The sequence below is a fragment of the Eucyclogobius newberryi genome, unplaced genomic scaffold (genome assembly GCF_026437365.1).
Source record: "Eucyclogobius newberryi isolate DKJ021-1_F unplaced genomic scaffold, fEucNew1.0.hap1 SCAF_15, whole genome shotgun sequence".
NCBI lineage: Eukaryota > Metazoa > Chordata > Actinopteri > Gobiiformes > Gobiidae > Eucyclogobius > Eucyclogobius newberryi.
This window is the reverse complement of record NW_027315779.1, coordinates 21,142,101-21,158,494: the sequence shown is the minus strand read 5'-3', so window position 1 is coordinate 21,158,494 and position 16,394 is coordinate 21,142,101. Positions and strand designations below refer to the sequence as shown.

Below are 16,394 nucleotides of genomic sequence, written 5' to 3'. Positions count from 1 at the left end.
GTCAAGCATCTTGAAATTTAACAGCCTGATCAATTAAAAAATCCTTGTATGATGTGGAAAGTGACTTAAAGGTTGGTACCAGATCACATACATAACTCTTACATTACATACAATCTTTGTGTGCCATTTTCCCGCACCTAACTGAGGTAAAGAAGTTCCTCAGTTGTTGGCTGATGTTGAATTTGCATGGATGGATAAAACAAATGAAACGAGAAGTACAATTTAGTCTAATATATTCATCATTCAACCCTCTATAGCAGAAACTGTAATATATCACCAAAAATAATAAAGTTGTTCCATTTATTGAACGATAAGTTTGAACACAACATACATCGATGGTATGGCTAGCTTTTGTTTAACTCAAGTGCAGCCTTGAAGATAACTTTATCCTGTTAACACGTAGAGCTGTTGCATTCATCATCATTGCACTTCTTTTGATGTGTGCCATTTTATCCTGATATTCAGTAGCCTCCACCTCCCATACACAAATGCTGGCAGACCTTTCCCTTAACAGCCAATGATTTCATTAGTTTCATATGAGGATTGATGGACTCCCATGAGGGACATAAATCAATCGGACAATACTTTTCTCAAGCTGGGCCTAAAGCTGCGATGGAGCCGTCATGCAGAGGGCTGGCAGCGGGGCAGGGCTCTGGAACAGTCACATCATTGGTTTGCTTGTGCTCAGGGGACAGAGGCATATGAGGTTCTGTGCACTCAGGGTTTATGATCGAAAGAGTCCCCCCTTCATGGTCCATCTGTTCATCCTTTGCTTTCCTGATTCTGCTCTTTCAGCCCACCTTCTCTGTCCATCCATCCTTCCAGCACTGTATGATTTACAACTACGGCTCGTGTGCTTCCTGGGAATTGATTTCCTGGGAACAGCACCCCGCGCCCATCCTTTCTGTGGGGCTATAATGATCAGGTTTTGGATCATTAGTCTGGACCAGTGTTTGGGACTGCTCTGCTGGCTGGGGGCCATACATCTCCCCCTCCTTCAGAGTCACTGCTGCTGTTAAATTGTCTGTCCCGGTCCCTCCTCTTTCTCCTCTTCAGCCTCGGTCATGGCTCATGACGCTCATCTGCTCTCCATTGCCCTGAGGAGGTTAGTCAACAGGAATCTGTGCCACTGCTGATGCTATAGATCGTGCTTAGAACTGAAGAAAACATGTCACATCAATCTTAAGAGTTCAGGAGAGAAGCAGTTCACGTCCTTTGTTTTACATTTTAAAAGATGTCTCAAAATAGTGATGTCATATTTCCAAGAAAAGTTCTCTATGACAGATGCTCGCGCTCTAATGTGCAGGAAATGGAGTCAGGGCCTGAGTGCAGCAGACAGGCTCACTGTGGAAAGACTTTTATTATGCCCCAGAGGAACAATACAATCTGATTTGTTGCATTTTCTTCTTGACAATGTGCCAAAATTGAAGGCCTGATTGAGATTCTTGGGCATTTTCAAAGACCAAAGGCAGTATTTTTCCCTGAGTGCTCAACAAGCTGCCTTTTCACTGCTATTCTTTCACTCTGCAATCTTGAAATTGACAGAACAATAGAATAATACTCCAGTTCATCTCCACGGCTAATCACAATTTTTAGTTTCAGACGAGACTGGCACAGACAACAATCAAACGCACTTTCCCAGCACAAATGAATGACATGCAAAAGAACAGTGTGTAGATGTTCATTAGGCTTTGAGCCTTCACATAGAGGGTTGTTATTACCAATGTGTGGAGAAATTACTACTTTCAAGCCCAACATAATCTCCACTTGCTGTCTGGCGGATTTCATTTTTCTATACTACAAGTAGGCATCTCCACTGAATGGCATTTCAAAAGCGTCTAGTCCAAAACTGGCCTAACAAGCACTTTGTGGATGAAGAGGCGGGCTAAAACAAACAGCAGTGAAGAGTGGCAGTCAGCTGCCTCTAGAGTCTCTCAGTGAGCCTGTGCACTGGCACTGCAATCTTCTCCAACTAAAGCCGGGCCTGGCAGCACGCACTGGCAGCATGATTTACAACAGCATTCAAGTGAATCTAATAAGCAGAGTGAATGCTTCCCGTTGCTTTGGCATGGCCCGTGCCTGGGCCCTAATCATTCGAATATTTTGGCAAAAGCCAATGCCCCGCTCCTCTCCAAAAAAGAATAATGAGACACAGAGCTCTTAATCACAGCAGATCAGTTCAAATAAATTAATAGAGAATCAAAAGCATTCTTTGCAGAGGCAGCGCTTTCTGCGTCCAAATGAGTTGAGAGTGGGCCAGCTCGGAGATGGAGCTTTACCCAGGAGATAGAGCCCATTCTCCAGGACGCTCACACAGTGCCTCTCCCTGGCACATGGCACCGCAGAGCTGGAACTAACTCAGGACAGCTTTAGCACCTTCCTATGACCTTGGATGTTTGAAGTGGGTATATGTGCACACATACAGTATACAGGCATACAAACAAATACTAGGAGCTGCTCCAGAAAATGAAGGCTTGCGATCTTCACAGCTTTTTAATCAAGCACTCCTCCACACTTGTTCTCCTATCACACTTCAGATGTTTTCTGGAAACCCACGCAAAGCGATGCGTTAGCTCTGACACACCATCCAAACTCAATAATTTACCATGCTTTCACTTGCCAATTCTTCCCTCTGCCAATCTGAAAGCCTTCCACACACTGCGCTCGCTGAGACAGTGCTCTAACAAACGATGCTGTCAGTTAACAAGATGGAAAAACATTCTGTTAATTTTTGCTCTCCCTCCTTCTCTCCTCCTCTGCTGTGAGTCTTGATGTGCGCAGACAAGGCCTGGATCACAGCTTGCCTGGGGAAAGCCTGACACAAGACAGGCTGCCGCTGACATGATGAGCCTCCAGACTGCAGGAAAACTCCTGTGATGTCACTCCCCCCTTTCGACAGCTCTGACACCCTGGCGTGGGGTAGAAGGAGCGCGAGGAGCAGTTGGGGAGGGGCAGGGACGACTGATGAGAAGAAACACTGGTGCGTAGAATGAGCAGCTCTTGTGTTTTCTTTAATGTGGAGTTTTTATCAGCAGCCTGAGCTGTCAGACATGATCAGGGCTGTAGAGGCAGTGCAGAAGATACGGCCTGCCTGTCAAAGTTACACATGTGCTGCTGCTGCTTCCCGGTAAGATAAGTCCCCAGCAGTGTTGGGAATAACACCATAACGCCATAAAAAAAACAAAAATCAGTAACCAGTAATGTACTGAATTACTCTAACTGTTAGAGTTCTGTCAATACATATATACATGCTTTGGGAATTACACAGCAAGAAGAGGAACTAGAATCAGCAACCAATCAGAAGCAGCGTTAAGAAAAGAGGTCTCTAATAGAGGTGCGCCGATATATTGGCCCAGTATCGGTATTGGCCGATAGTCACGTCATTATTCCAAAACCACCAATATCAGTCTGTGATGTTCCGCCTTGAAACAAGGAAAAACAAGGAAGAAAACAGCTCCGGCTTTCTGCTACTGTATTCTAACAGAACAGACTGTAAACTTGAATCCAGTTTTTATTCTGAGGCAAAAGACTTCAAGTTTTAGACGAAACTTATCATTAAAAATAAGCTATCCGCAATAAACGCAATGCTTTTTTCAGATATTATTTGACAGTTTTGAAGGCTAATTTTACTTTAATATAAAACAATCATACTATGGCCTATAGCCTGCCTATATCTAGAGATAGTATCGCATAAGCCCTATCAAACATTTCCCTTTATTTCAGAACAAAAATGATATCGTTTTTAAAATAATCAAACAATGTACAGAAAATATCAGCCTAATATTGGCTATCGCCCTGAGCTTTCCCCATAACATTGGTGTCGGTATCAACCTAAGATTTCCAAAATGGTGCAACTAGTCTCTAATATTCCGCTGGATTAGCGCAACATGTTGTCTGAAACGCTCTCAAAACACACAAGGAAATTTGCTGTGGATTTCAAGGATATTGTTATTTGGCAAATGTTTGTGATAAGAGTAAAACAGACAACAAGAGTGTGAGTGAAATGTGTGTTTGGAATTTATAGCTCGCTACAAAAACGTGACATACAGCCAAGCTTACTCTACTCATCATTGTCAGTGCAGTTATATTCACTCTATTTGGCTGTCTACCTCTGGTTGGTCTGGTGTACAAGCGCTGCCCTAATGGGTGCAAATGTTTGTATATGTTTGGCAAATGTGCTGTTTGGCCATTGTCTGCTGCGAAAAGGTTGTTTGCCCTGTACTGTTGTGGCTGACGGTACAGTTGACATGTATCCGGTTTGGCCGTTTCATTGTGTATACAAGCTGTGGTTGCAGTAGTCAGTTCCAGGAAATGCATTGCGTCGTTGACAGTGTACACAGTAGTATGCATATGTTGTGAATAAGGTGTCATTTCACACTGGTGCAGTCTGTTTCATGCCTAAAGCACAGTAATTACACGCTCACAGAACAGCGCTGTGCTGTGGTCACATGATATGCATGACAGGTGGCATGTAGCACAACAGATTACGTGGCAGTGAAAAGTCACCAGGCATTCGGTTACCAATTACTCTTCCTGCTGTGATATGCATTGTTTACCAGTCACTCAAGTAATTGAATAATAATGCAGTGACCCCACCTGCTCACTGTAGTGGGAGCTGTTCGGTGGAAATAAATGAGCTTGGTGCTCCCTGCTGTCCCTCCACCTCTGGCTGTGCTCTGACAGTTCAGCTCAGAGACCGACCCTCGCAATGGCCATTAAAATAATGTGGCCTCACCTGAGCAGAGGTTAACCAGCTAATGTCCTCTGCACTGCTTCTCTGGGCACATGAATAATGCAGATCAGCTTCAGAAAACAAGCACACAAATGAATCTATAAATCATCTGGGTCAGGGCAATCTTATTAGCCCCCCCCATTCGTCCCACTGGCCGCTCCCATCTCGCTCCTGCATTGGGCCCCTGTCAGCAGCAGACTGGAGCGGCTTGTATAAACACACAGTTAAATGCCCTGTTGGTTTAATAACAGTCATGTGGACTCACAGCACAGGCAGACTGTCATGTAGAGGGTGATGCATTATGCAGCGGTGGACCTGTTCACATTTCATTTGGACGTGTTCAACATCTGCAGTAACACAGCTCTGCAACATGTACTTTGCAGTCATAAATGAGGCAGGAGGAATACATCACCCAGTCCTTTGTCAACAAATGGTAAATGTATTAGCAGTACACCTGTTTTCTACCTGCTATGCACATCCACATCCAATACTGCTTTAACACAATGCTATTTTGAGCAAGTGAACAAGAGATTGTTTACAGCTGAATTCATGGTTTATAACATTAGTAGTACTCACTGTAATCCTTTTAAACAGGTGTATAATTTTCGATATTTGTAGAGAAATAAATATACAATCTTTGCCTCTATGGGAAATGTTTATGTGACTTTTATATGAAATGAAAGAGATACTATGAATATGCATTGCTTTGTTAGAACTTAAAATGTGAATATTGAAGTTTAATGGAGCATGCCCACAAAGCCTCTCTTGTCTCCTGGCTGCTATCAGGGTGTCTCTGCTTGAGGTAAGCAGTGATAAAGGAAGCAGCCGTTTGGTTCACATAGACAACTAACCCATTTCATTTATCAAACCTGTGTGTGCTCTTCCATCCTCTATCAAACAAAGAGCCACAGCTAACTCACACAGTCATTTCCCTCTCTCCCAATTACAAATGAGTCCATTAGTGCGTCTGCACTGAGCCCTGTGCTGTCTCCCAGTAATGGCTTGTGAGATTTCCATCATAATCATAATGGCTCCCAGAGCAGCCATGAGTGCAGATGGAAGGTCGCTCATAGGTAATGAGCTATCTCACCCCCCAAGGGCACGTGTCTTTGGCTTTGTTATTTAGAATTGTACGAATGCAGTTCTTTATTTGCCCACATTTGTATATAGACTGCATACTGTACATTTGGAAAGAGCACAGGGATTGTAGGCTACTAAAACAGAGTGCCTTAAACGGATTGTAATCATGTATACTATATTGGCCAGAGAGTCACAAAGCTGCATCACGTGGTGGAGAAACTGACAGCCAGGACCAAATGCCATCGTCACATTAGTGTGTGCTGACATTCTTTGTGCTCTTCCCCTGGCGCTGTGTCGTGCCAAAGCAGAAATACCATAATGGCCAGCAGTGTCAGGATGACTCACCTCCACTTGCCATTCCACACACATCCCATTGTATTCTCCAGCCTCAGAGCATGCCAGTCAGCCAGCACATCTGCATCTTTTGCCAATTATTCTGCTGGAGCCAACAGTGTGTGCTCACTGGAGTGTCTGCATAGCCACGGGGCATTGTGACCACTGGAGCAGTCGGAAGGCAGCCCAGGATTAATTGACTGGAGAGCTACGTGCTGCTGGGAACCGGCTCATATCAACAAGGCCAACTGACATTTCCCTGTATGATTCTGGTTATATAAAGGTCATGCTTGTCTAAGGATTTGGTGTCTGCTCATACAAACGCTCATGTGAGAAATCAATGCCGAATAATCAAGGAGTGCCATGGCAGTGGTCTATACAGCTAATTGCATGTCTCTTACACCAGACATACTTGAAGCCATGTAATGATGCTATATCCTGATGGCACTATTGACTAAATTGCTTTAAATAGCATTATTAACCTGCAGATATGCTGTAACATGCACCATAGTGCATTGGGGCACAGCTCGGCTAATAGACCAGAGTTAAAACAGTCACTAGAAAAAGTCATGAGGCTCCACCATCTTACAACATAATATAGTGAATTATTAATAGTGCTAAGAATAATCAGACCTCTGGGATGAGGTCTGCCCCTGCAGTCTGGCAATTCAAAGACATCTTACCCCGCACCGAGCTAAATCAAAAGGAATGGAGTATTTACTGCTTATGCAGCCCTTTTAAATTAGCCATTAGGTTGTTGGAATGATAGAGAAATATACACAGAGGTCAGATGTACGCTACGCTGGCGTCGAGTCACCTCCCAGGAGGTCCGCCATCTCCCTCTGCTTTAATCTGAAATCATTGAAAGGCAAAATGGTCGGTGTTTGATTTATCCCTTATTACATTGCTTCTTAAGAATGTGTTAGGCTGCCTCATGAATGCATTCATCTCCATAAGCTTCCTCAGCACCACTTAGGCCTTGTGTAATCTAGGCGAGACCCCTTGTCACTTCATTTGCACATGCAGTGAACTATCGATTCCCATCCAGAACGCAGGCCAAGGGAATAGAAGTCAAAAAACTGCGTATGCACACAGGAAACTGTTTCAAAGCAGCAATATACTACACTGTAGCTGTGACTTTAGTATTTTGTATCCAGGCTATGTGACGGACTACTTTCTATGACGACCCATTGATGTACTGTGTAGAGGTCGAGTCAGTTAAATGCATTTATCTGGAGCTGCAGTGATGGTGCCGTGAAGGCACACAATGGCTGGGCTTAATCAGAAGCAGAATGAGTCCCATGGGTGTGGAGGTCCCACCAAGCTGGGGAATTTCATTTAATTTCCCTGGGGCCGACCTTGTCTTGTACACATAATTACAGCCCAACATGCAAGGCTCCTTGTGTTTTGTCAATAATTCCCCGAGGAGCAATCAGGACAAGGGTTGGACATGCCTCTGTGACCTGTGCTACTCACAACAAGCTCCGCCACCTAATTACACCGGCTCTAACAAGCAGTGGGCTGGAGAGGGACGCAGTGCATGGGGGAAGGGCCTAGTGTAAGATCTGACAGCCTATAGAACTCCGTGGAGTTGATGTGTTTGTGTATCTGCCGCTGGGCATGCTGGGACGCCATTGTCGATCTCACAGAGCGCTTCACTATTTTCATAATTTAGGAACCTTGGTGGCTGCGGCTCACTCGGTCTCATGAGCTCACACAGCGGGGGGCAAGGGGAGAAAAGATTTGTGTCTGATTTATGCAGTAAGATGCTTCGTAGACTTTTTTTTTATGGGACAAATTAAGATCAAATCAAGATTCTGTGGCAGAATTATGGGCGGCACAACAGATAAAATGTGTTTCCTTACTTTTTTGCCTCATTTTTGGTCTTGCTCAAATTTACCACCAGATTTCATGTTGCCACTGTATGAAGTTGTTTCTTTCTACCTTGTTTGGTTAACAGCAGGGGGACACATCCCCACCAATATGAGTAAAAATATTGTGTTATTATTTATTATTTATGAATTACTTTCAAGGGAATAAGATATCAATCAGTTCAGTCATTTTGAATCATCAATGATATGGTTGGGAGTTTTGGCCACAGCTATTCTTCTGCCAGTAAAAGATTGTGGTTTGGAGCAGAGTTCAGGCTTTGGGAGGATGTTATTTGACAAGTTTTGGTGTTGAATAGCAATGATTAAAGATCAGCATTGTTTATGTTCAGGAAATGAATATTGAAATACATTTTAATTTGTTTTTGATAAGACAAAAAAGAACCGAATTGAAAATCATGATGAATCAATATGAGGAGAAAAAAGAAATCCCCAGCCCTTTTTCGGAGTACAGTACCTTTCTCCGCTTTGAGTAATGTCATAATGCTGTCATGCTCACACCATGGCACCACCTGTCACTTCCTAACGCATGTTAGCTGCAGCCACAGGAGAACCTTGAGAAACAAACAACCAAAAAGCCTCCCACACAGTAACACAGAGAGATTCAAGTCGACCAAGAGCACAACTATCCAGTGTGTGTTTTGTACTTGACAGACAGACTCAGACTCTGCCTTCATCGTGAAAGCCGCTGTGTAGGAGCCAGGGTTGACACGGCACTGCTGTAGTTGCCTTTAGAAAAGATGGGCTTCACAAAAGGCCAACGAGGGGCCAGGAAACGAGGGGGCCGAGCGTGTGCGCAGGTGAGCGGGGCATTGACTGACAGAGTTTAACCTTGGCATGTCGGAGAACTCACTCTCAGTAGGGAGGGAGCCAGGCCAGAGGAAGAGCAAAGAGGAGCTTCTGAATAACAACTTTTTATTTTCTTTTTTTATATAGAAAGACAGCCTGTTTCTGGAGACACTGGTTTGAACCCGAGGTCTTCTTCCATACATTATTGACGAGCGGTAACTGGCCTCATAAATAGAGATGAGGGCCGACACCTGAGGAGCCGGGCCACACTCGCTCTTGATTCAGAGACCGAACATGACCCAGAAGGTTTTGACACAGGCAATCACCTCGCAGGGTCCTCGCTGCCCACCATTATACTGACAAATGGAGACATATGGGAGTGCTCCACTCCAACGCAGGTTAATGGAGTGAATGTCTGAAATAATTTGAACATAGCTGTTGTATCAAACTCAGGGCTTGCTTTTAATGGGAAATAACTGCTAATAGGTTGTAAATGAAACCACAATGATTTTGTGTGTTTAAGAAAAATAAACTGAAATATTAAACACGCTTGTCTACTTTAAGATGTTATTATTTTGCTACTTTGTTGATAATGTTCCACAATATGGCATTAAACTGTTTCATACTTGTACTTTTTTTTTTTTTTTTTATAAAACAGCCCAGTACATAACACAAAATAATAAAACAAGTAGAAATCAACTAAACATAAATAAATAAATAAATCACGGCAAAATTAAATGTAACTTGACCTTCATGGAGCTGGATCATTTTAAAGCTTTACTGCGGAGGTGGCCGACCCTCTTCTAGAAAAGTTACATAACACAACCTTTAAGTCTCCTTGGATGCTGCCAGTTCATTGACAATTTGACACATGTTTCTTTTCCAGGTCAGGGAGGATGGAAATGGCTTTCTCTTTCCAGTGGACTGAACATCTCACTCAGAATATTTATGTTTTTATTGCAGCTGATTGAATTATTTTCCATTTGCTGTATTCTTGGTTTGCTCAGGGATTTTAATCATTGTCTTTGGAACATGATTCAGTGCGGTGAATGTTTTCCCCCCACTACATTCAATTTTCAAGGACTTGGCAACCTTGTCGTTTTCAAACGTGTGCATTATGAGGTTTATAGTTGGCCACAAATGAATGGTGGGTCTGAGCGCTCGAGAGGCATGAGTAACACATTAGGGCTTTTATAATATCACGTCTCAAGGTAAAAGTCAGACCTTCGTCATTCTTAGGTTTCAGCCTCAAAAAGCTATCAGAGAGCAGTGCGGGCAAAAGGGAAAGTTACACCGGTGTCCTTTAGAGGCAAAGGCAATACAGCTGTCAATTCATAATTCATTCTATACATACCTGACTGAAACATACCTTAGAAATAATGCATTGTTGCTGGTTTTTTTTTTACACCAGATGCCATTCCTGACACAGTCATTTCCATTATCCAAGCTTGGAGCCTTGACAAAGGGTACACTAATTTGACTTCCTGTGATTAAGTAAACCAAAAGTACCTTGAAAGTCTATTTTAGTTTGGGATCCAATGGAAGTTTGTTGGCCACAAATAGTAAAGCTGCGAGTTGCACCGTGGATGGACAGAACATCAACATAAGCCTGGTTGCACATTGATAAACACAATTTCTTACTTTGGATATCATTTTGTATGTCCATAGTATGATATTCGTAATTCGAGAAATTGGCTTTAAATGCCTGTCAATTAGGCTACTTTGTTTTAATGAGGGGGACAGGTCTGGCCCCTGACCCCAGTGTCATTACACAGCAGTGGGTGTGGCTGCCTCCTTTCAGTGAGGGACTCATGGTGAGCAGGATGTTGAGCACTGCTGCCCTTACTCACCCATCAGACATGGTCCATCCATCTACCCCCCAGGTCCCGCTCAGCCCTCCCCCAAACACACACCTTCCCTGGGCTCCTGAGAGCAGCTCTCTGCCAGGCCTGGAAGCTCCACTTTAATTTCTCATCTGTGGAGCCCTAATGAGCTCCGCCTGCTCGTCCACCTCAGAGACCCCACTGATTATCCAACAGGGGGCTGACCATTTGTCAATGGCAAGATGTGGCATTTACACCAGCGACCTTGCTGCCAAGGAGAGGCGATTCAGGATGAAGGAGAAAAGCATAGAGTTAGAATAAGCACAGAGCAGGTTAAAGCGCTGTGTAATAATGGGAATATAGATGGATGGGGTATTAGTGGGCCCATTAGTGCTCAACAGAGGGGTTACAAAGTTTAATTCTCCAGTTTGAAAGCTTTTCAAACTAAAAATGTAGATTACACAAGTCTTATTATGCTTTTCCTTGCCATCATGTGTGTGTATAAAATGTATACACACACATGATGGCAAGGAAAAGCATAATAAGATAATGTGTATATAAATGAAAGGACAGAGTGTTACTGCTGAGACAGAGGAGTAGTGGGCCTATGTGCTCCTCTAACGGAGCAGGGATTTACAGTTATTGTATAGAGGGGAGCTGTGTAGGTCCATGACACCCGCTAACCCTGGCCAGCACAACTGGGACTCTGGGGGTATCCATCACTATGGCAGCTCCAAGACCCCAGACCAGGGAAAAAGCCACAGAAGTTGCCGGGGGAGGGAAAAAGCTTGTAAAAATTTAATGCACTCCGCAGAGCGGTCATGTCATACTTGGTTATGGAAAATAATCCCAGATGCCTGCAGTGCTAAAATGGAGCTGTAATGTGCTCGCCTCCTAACCCGGCCTGACAGCCATGATGTACGACTACCATTACCGGAAAATATCACTTCAACTAACCCGTGATCCGGCTCCGCTAAGGGTCATATTATCCATGAGGAACAAATTACACTCCCCCAAAGTAAATACAAATTTCCTCCACTGACTGGGTACAAAGTGTGAGGGGGAGGGGCCGGTGGGAGCGTTACCCATGACAACGCGGCGCAGAGTGACAAGGATGATAAAGTACATGACAAATCACGAGCTGACAGGGTACTCTAGTGCAATCAGCCTCAGCCGCGGCCTGGCGAGCACCCACTCAAGCCTGTAAACACTACTCTCTTCCTTTGGAGGGCCTAAACACATAATCTTTTAACGCTGACAAGTTGCTCTCTCCTTTTTATTACTCATCCTTCCCAGTGCGCCGAGCAGAGGAGGGCCGGGCGGGGGGCGTATAAACGTTTTATGTACAGTGCTGTCAGTGATTGAGAAACACCACTCGTCTACTGTAATTGCCCGAGGGCAAACGCAGCAAAATAATAAAAGAAGAGAAACAGCAAATATATTAGCAGCAGTTCACATCTTTATTTTATGTCAAGGACAAACAGGTCCCTGTAAAGGGTCCACTTGGATCCCTCATCTCCAAAAAGAGAAAGAATAGACAATCACAGAACTAACATCGCCATTCATATTAAGCAAAGCTGCTCTTAAATGTCATTTACATCTAAAGAAAGTAAATAATCTAAATGTTTTAGAGAACCGGCTCTGGTGAGAGGGTAAAATGGTAAGAAGTCCTTGAGAATCAAGCAACATTCAATCCGGAATATTTGACAGCGCAGAGCCATTCAGATGAAATCACTTGCATTAGCAGGTACAAAAGCGCCTGAGTGCCTGAGTACTCTCGACTAACAAAAAAACTATCAAGATATGACAAGAAACACAGGGTGTTTTCAGATCAAGGAGATGCAGAGAGGATGGAAGCGCCAGTGCTTTTATGATGAATTATTAAGATGAATTCATATTCATAGATGCTACATTTTTATCCACATTTGAACCTCCCGTCACATTAGGTTTTATTATAAAGCTATCTTGACATAATAACACAGGTATTTCTGTCTACAACGTGGAAATTAAATCAACAAATGGATTTAAACTATCCACTTTTCCCTCAGAGAAAGTATCAGCATGTGGCGCTCGGTGGCCGAGTGGATAGCACATATGCCAGGCTCCATGTGTAGACGCAGCATTGTGAGTTTAAATCTGTCTTATCCTCTCTCATTCCCATTTCACCCTACACTGTCCTTTCAAAAATGTAGCTACAGAAATTTAACAGGATATCTATCATAAATTGTTTACAATGTTCAGTAAAAAATAAACTGTATTGTTTTCAGTCCATTCATTAAAACCCCATTGGTAAAGACATTTGTTACGGGCGTGCAGCGCATTAGAACAGCTTTTCCAGACGGCATGGCAAAGTCGAGTGCTCTTATCCTGAAACATTGTGACATATCAGTCATAATGTCATAACATTTAGCAGAAAGTCTATACATCAGAAACCTACACAAATGTAAAAAACAGAGAGAACATGCATGCAAATACACTGAAATTGAAATGAAAGATGGAACTCAAACCAGGACCAAGAAGTCCAGTGCTACAGAGGAGATCATTAGTATCTGTGCCATCTCAGGGTACAATGTGTGAGAAAAGTTGCCCCCATATGACCCCAACAACATCCACAACATCCACCACCGAACATTGTGCATATGCAATTTGAGAAGAGAATAACTCGTCTCTTATCAGACTGTGCAGCTCCTGTCACTAAGGCCGTCCACACCGAGCAGAATAGCATCTCTCTTGAGAATACTTTTTCAATTTCCCCTTTTTGAAAAGACTTTAAATAAGCCACGTTTGTCCACATCGCGATAGATTTGACCCATTTAAGCCTCTCCTTTAAATTCAAATAACGGCGGACTACAGTGGGCGTAGTGTGGCGGGGTCTGGCAGGATTCGATAATAGCGGCACGACAGAGGAGGAGACAAGTGTCGAGTAGCATTTACGATCACGCCCAAATGTCACAAATTCACTCCTGTGTTATTTTAACTCTCACAATTAATCAATGACAGGACAAAGGCGCCACCGATGCTCCGAATGTGAGCCGCAGTGGATTAATACAGTCACAGGGGAGCGATACTCTGGCACTCTCTCTCCCCCTCCGCACCGTGCACTCTCGCTCGTCCGGAAACAAGAAAGAATTGCCACGGAGACAGGAGCAATTTAAATCGACAACACTGAGTAATGACTCAATTTGCCGCACAGTCTAAACACCACAAGTAAATGGCATTACTAAATCATTAGAGTGGATCGGATGCACTGGACAAAATGGAGGCTCTTACAGTCTGTGGAGTGTGGGGAGAATATGTAAACATTGTAAATACTAAAGTTTAACGCAGACGACTTGATAGATTTCCAAATGTCAGCTTTTTACAGAGTAGAGAGCGGCGTTGGCGGCAACCCCGGTCTAATTTAAATGTAATCGAAAAACCCTTAAAAACAGACATTTTCCATTTACATTGCTCAAATCATTTCCTTAGGTCTATTATAATTAGTGCGCAGCGAATTCATGCGTTTATTAAGATGATATTTAAATCAGCTGGCTCGTAATTACAGTCATATAAGCCTTGAAGGAACGATATTTATAACGAGGCAGTGAATCTGTTTTGTATCCCTAATCTGCATGTTGTGACAACTTTAAACGGTTATGGTGGAACTACTATTAAAACACAATGCGGTCAGATTATGGGAAATGATTTATCTTTCATTACTCTTTGGGTCTGCTATATAAGAAATAACATACAAAATATACTACAACGTATAACTAAAAATTACTTACCTTGTCGTCTTGATCACTTTCTGTGTCGCCCTGCAATAAAAAACAAGGAGGAAAAGCATTAAAGGTGCACGTGTCCGTCCTCGTCACAGATCTGAGGTCTCATTTCCACATAAAGTTATCTTTTTATAGATCATAAGTTAGAAAGTCACGTACGTAACACTTTTGTACATTCACATGCTTTTGAAATGAGCCCCCCCCCGACCTGTAACTTGGTGGTGTCACTTACAGGCAATCAGCGTGTCGGACCCTTCATGAGTAAAGATACATAATGCACCCTTAACTTCAAATTATTACAGTTATATACACACAGTAAGGGTATGTTTTTGGTTAGCATACTTCAACTTTTGCATACAAGCATGAATGCATAAAGATGACACCACAAAAGATCCAAAAGCATAAGTTTTCAGAGTGTAACTAGTAAAACACAGTTGTAAACCACCATGAGCTTCAGACAGGCCCATTCCACTTTTAAATGCCTTATTTTTTTGCATTTTACCCTTTTAATTGGCTAATATTTCATTGTCCTGTTTGTTCTTTCCTCCATTCTCTGTTTTGGTGCTGTTTTGTCTGATGTTTTAAGGTTTTAATTTGTGTACAGTGCTTTGGTCAACTGTGCTTTATAAATAAGAGCTTAGGTTTATATATATTTAGACAGGGGCACATCCAGTACGTAAGTCCCATGTGTGCATTGGAGCTTGAGGCTGTGGTTGGAAATAACAAAAAACCGAGGGAACTTTGTAATAAAAAGAGGGGGAAAAAAGGGGTTAGATTTCGTTTTTTTTCTTTCCTATTTCAATTTCAAGGTCCACTTAATTCTTTATCAGCTAATTAGAGTGATGCTGGGTGACTGGCGGCCCTCAGCGCTGTGCATATGGCTGTGACGCAGAGGAGCACTGGAGTCGGTAATGAAGAAGGCACAGGGGGGAAGAGGTATGTGGGGTCTGGGCATTGTGTGTGTGTGTGTGTGTGTGTATGTGTGTGTGTGAGCGTGTCACTTAAAGCAGAGGGTTAATCTCAGTGAGAGGGAAGAGATGAGTGACAGCCCAGGGAGTGACTGACAGAAGGCAATAGATTTTCTTCTTTATTCTTCTCCTCATTTTTTCCCCCTGCCTTCGTCTCCTGTTTTCTGCTGATCTGAGCCCTCCAGAGCTCAAAGGTAGAGCTGGCATGGCTCACGGCTGGTCTGTTGCTCAAGCTGGACAGTAAGAGAGGAGAGACAGGGGGGCGCAGAAGAGGAGGAGGAGGAGGAGGAGGAGGAGGAGGAGGAGGAGGAGGAGGAGGGGTGCGAGCTCAGCCTCCAATTTACAGGCCTGTCCCACACCGCCCCAGGGGCCACCCGCGGCACGCTGCCATGATGGTCAGCTCCAGCGGCTCATAAATTATGCAGAGGCAATAAATGCGCTGGGCAAACGCTCCACAGACATTTGCCCGCTCGTGCGCTCTCTCCCACTCGCTGATTCTCCACCAGACGGATGCACATAGCCATCAACAGGCACAGTGCTGTCATCTGCATAGGGAGCCAGAGGAACTGACTGATTGAGATGATGTCAAATGATATCATATACATCTGTATATTTATATTTTATATGTGTTATGGAAATCTGGAGTTCATGGGGTACAAAGGGCGACATTTTAAATTGTAGTCTGATTCACGCATGTGGCAAGATATAGAAACATTTTAATTCAAAGTGGGAAATATTTGTTATATATCTATATCTTTGAAATATATCTAAATTTGTATAATATTGTGGATGTTGTTTTGACGATATGCAACATTTGAATATTGAGTATATAATTTAGAGTAAAAAATACTACAAAAAGAGCTGATCAAAAAGAGCTGATCAAAAAAAGGAAAAAGGTTATTCTGTAAATAAACTTTCAAATAAAGGCATGCAGTTATATTTCTGCACTTTTGTGATTAATCACATGTTTCTGAACATTAAAATTCCTCATGTTTATGTTTAAGTTAAATGTAAATGTA

At 43.1% G+C, this 16,394-nt stretch overlaps 1 protein-coding gene across 10 annotated transcripts in view; it reads right to left on the bottom strand.

Annotated features, from left to right (window-relative positions):
* auts2a (activator of transcription and developmental regulator AUTS2 a) overlaps nucleotides 1-16,394 on the bottom strand; it is a 201,424-nt gene that overhangs the window by 66,407 nt on the left and 118,623 nt on the right. For all 10 annotated transcript variants that reach the window (XM_072446700.1, XM_072446701.1, XM_072446696.1 and 7 more), the window contains exon 5: nucleotides 14,414-14,443. In XM_072446700.1, coding sequence (XP_072302801.1) covers nucleotides 14,414-14,443 — 30 coding nt within the window. The remainder of the gene's footprint in view (nucleotides 1-14,413; nucleotides 14,444-16,394) is intronic.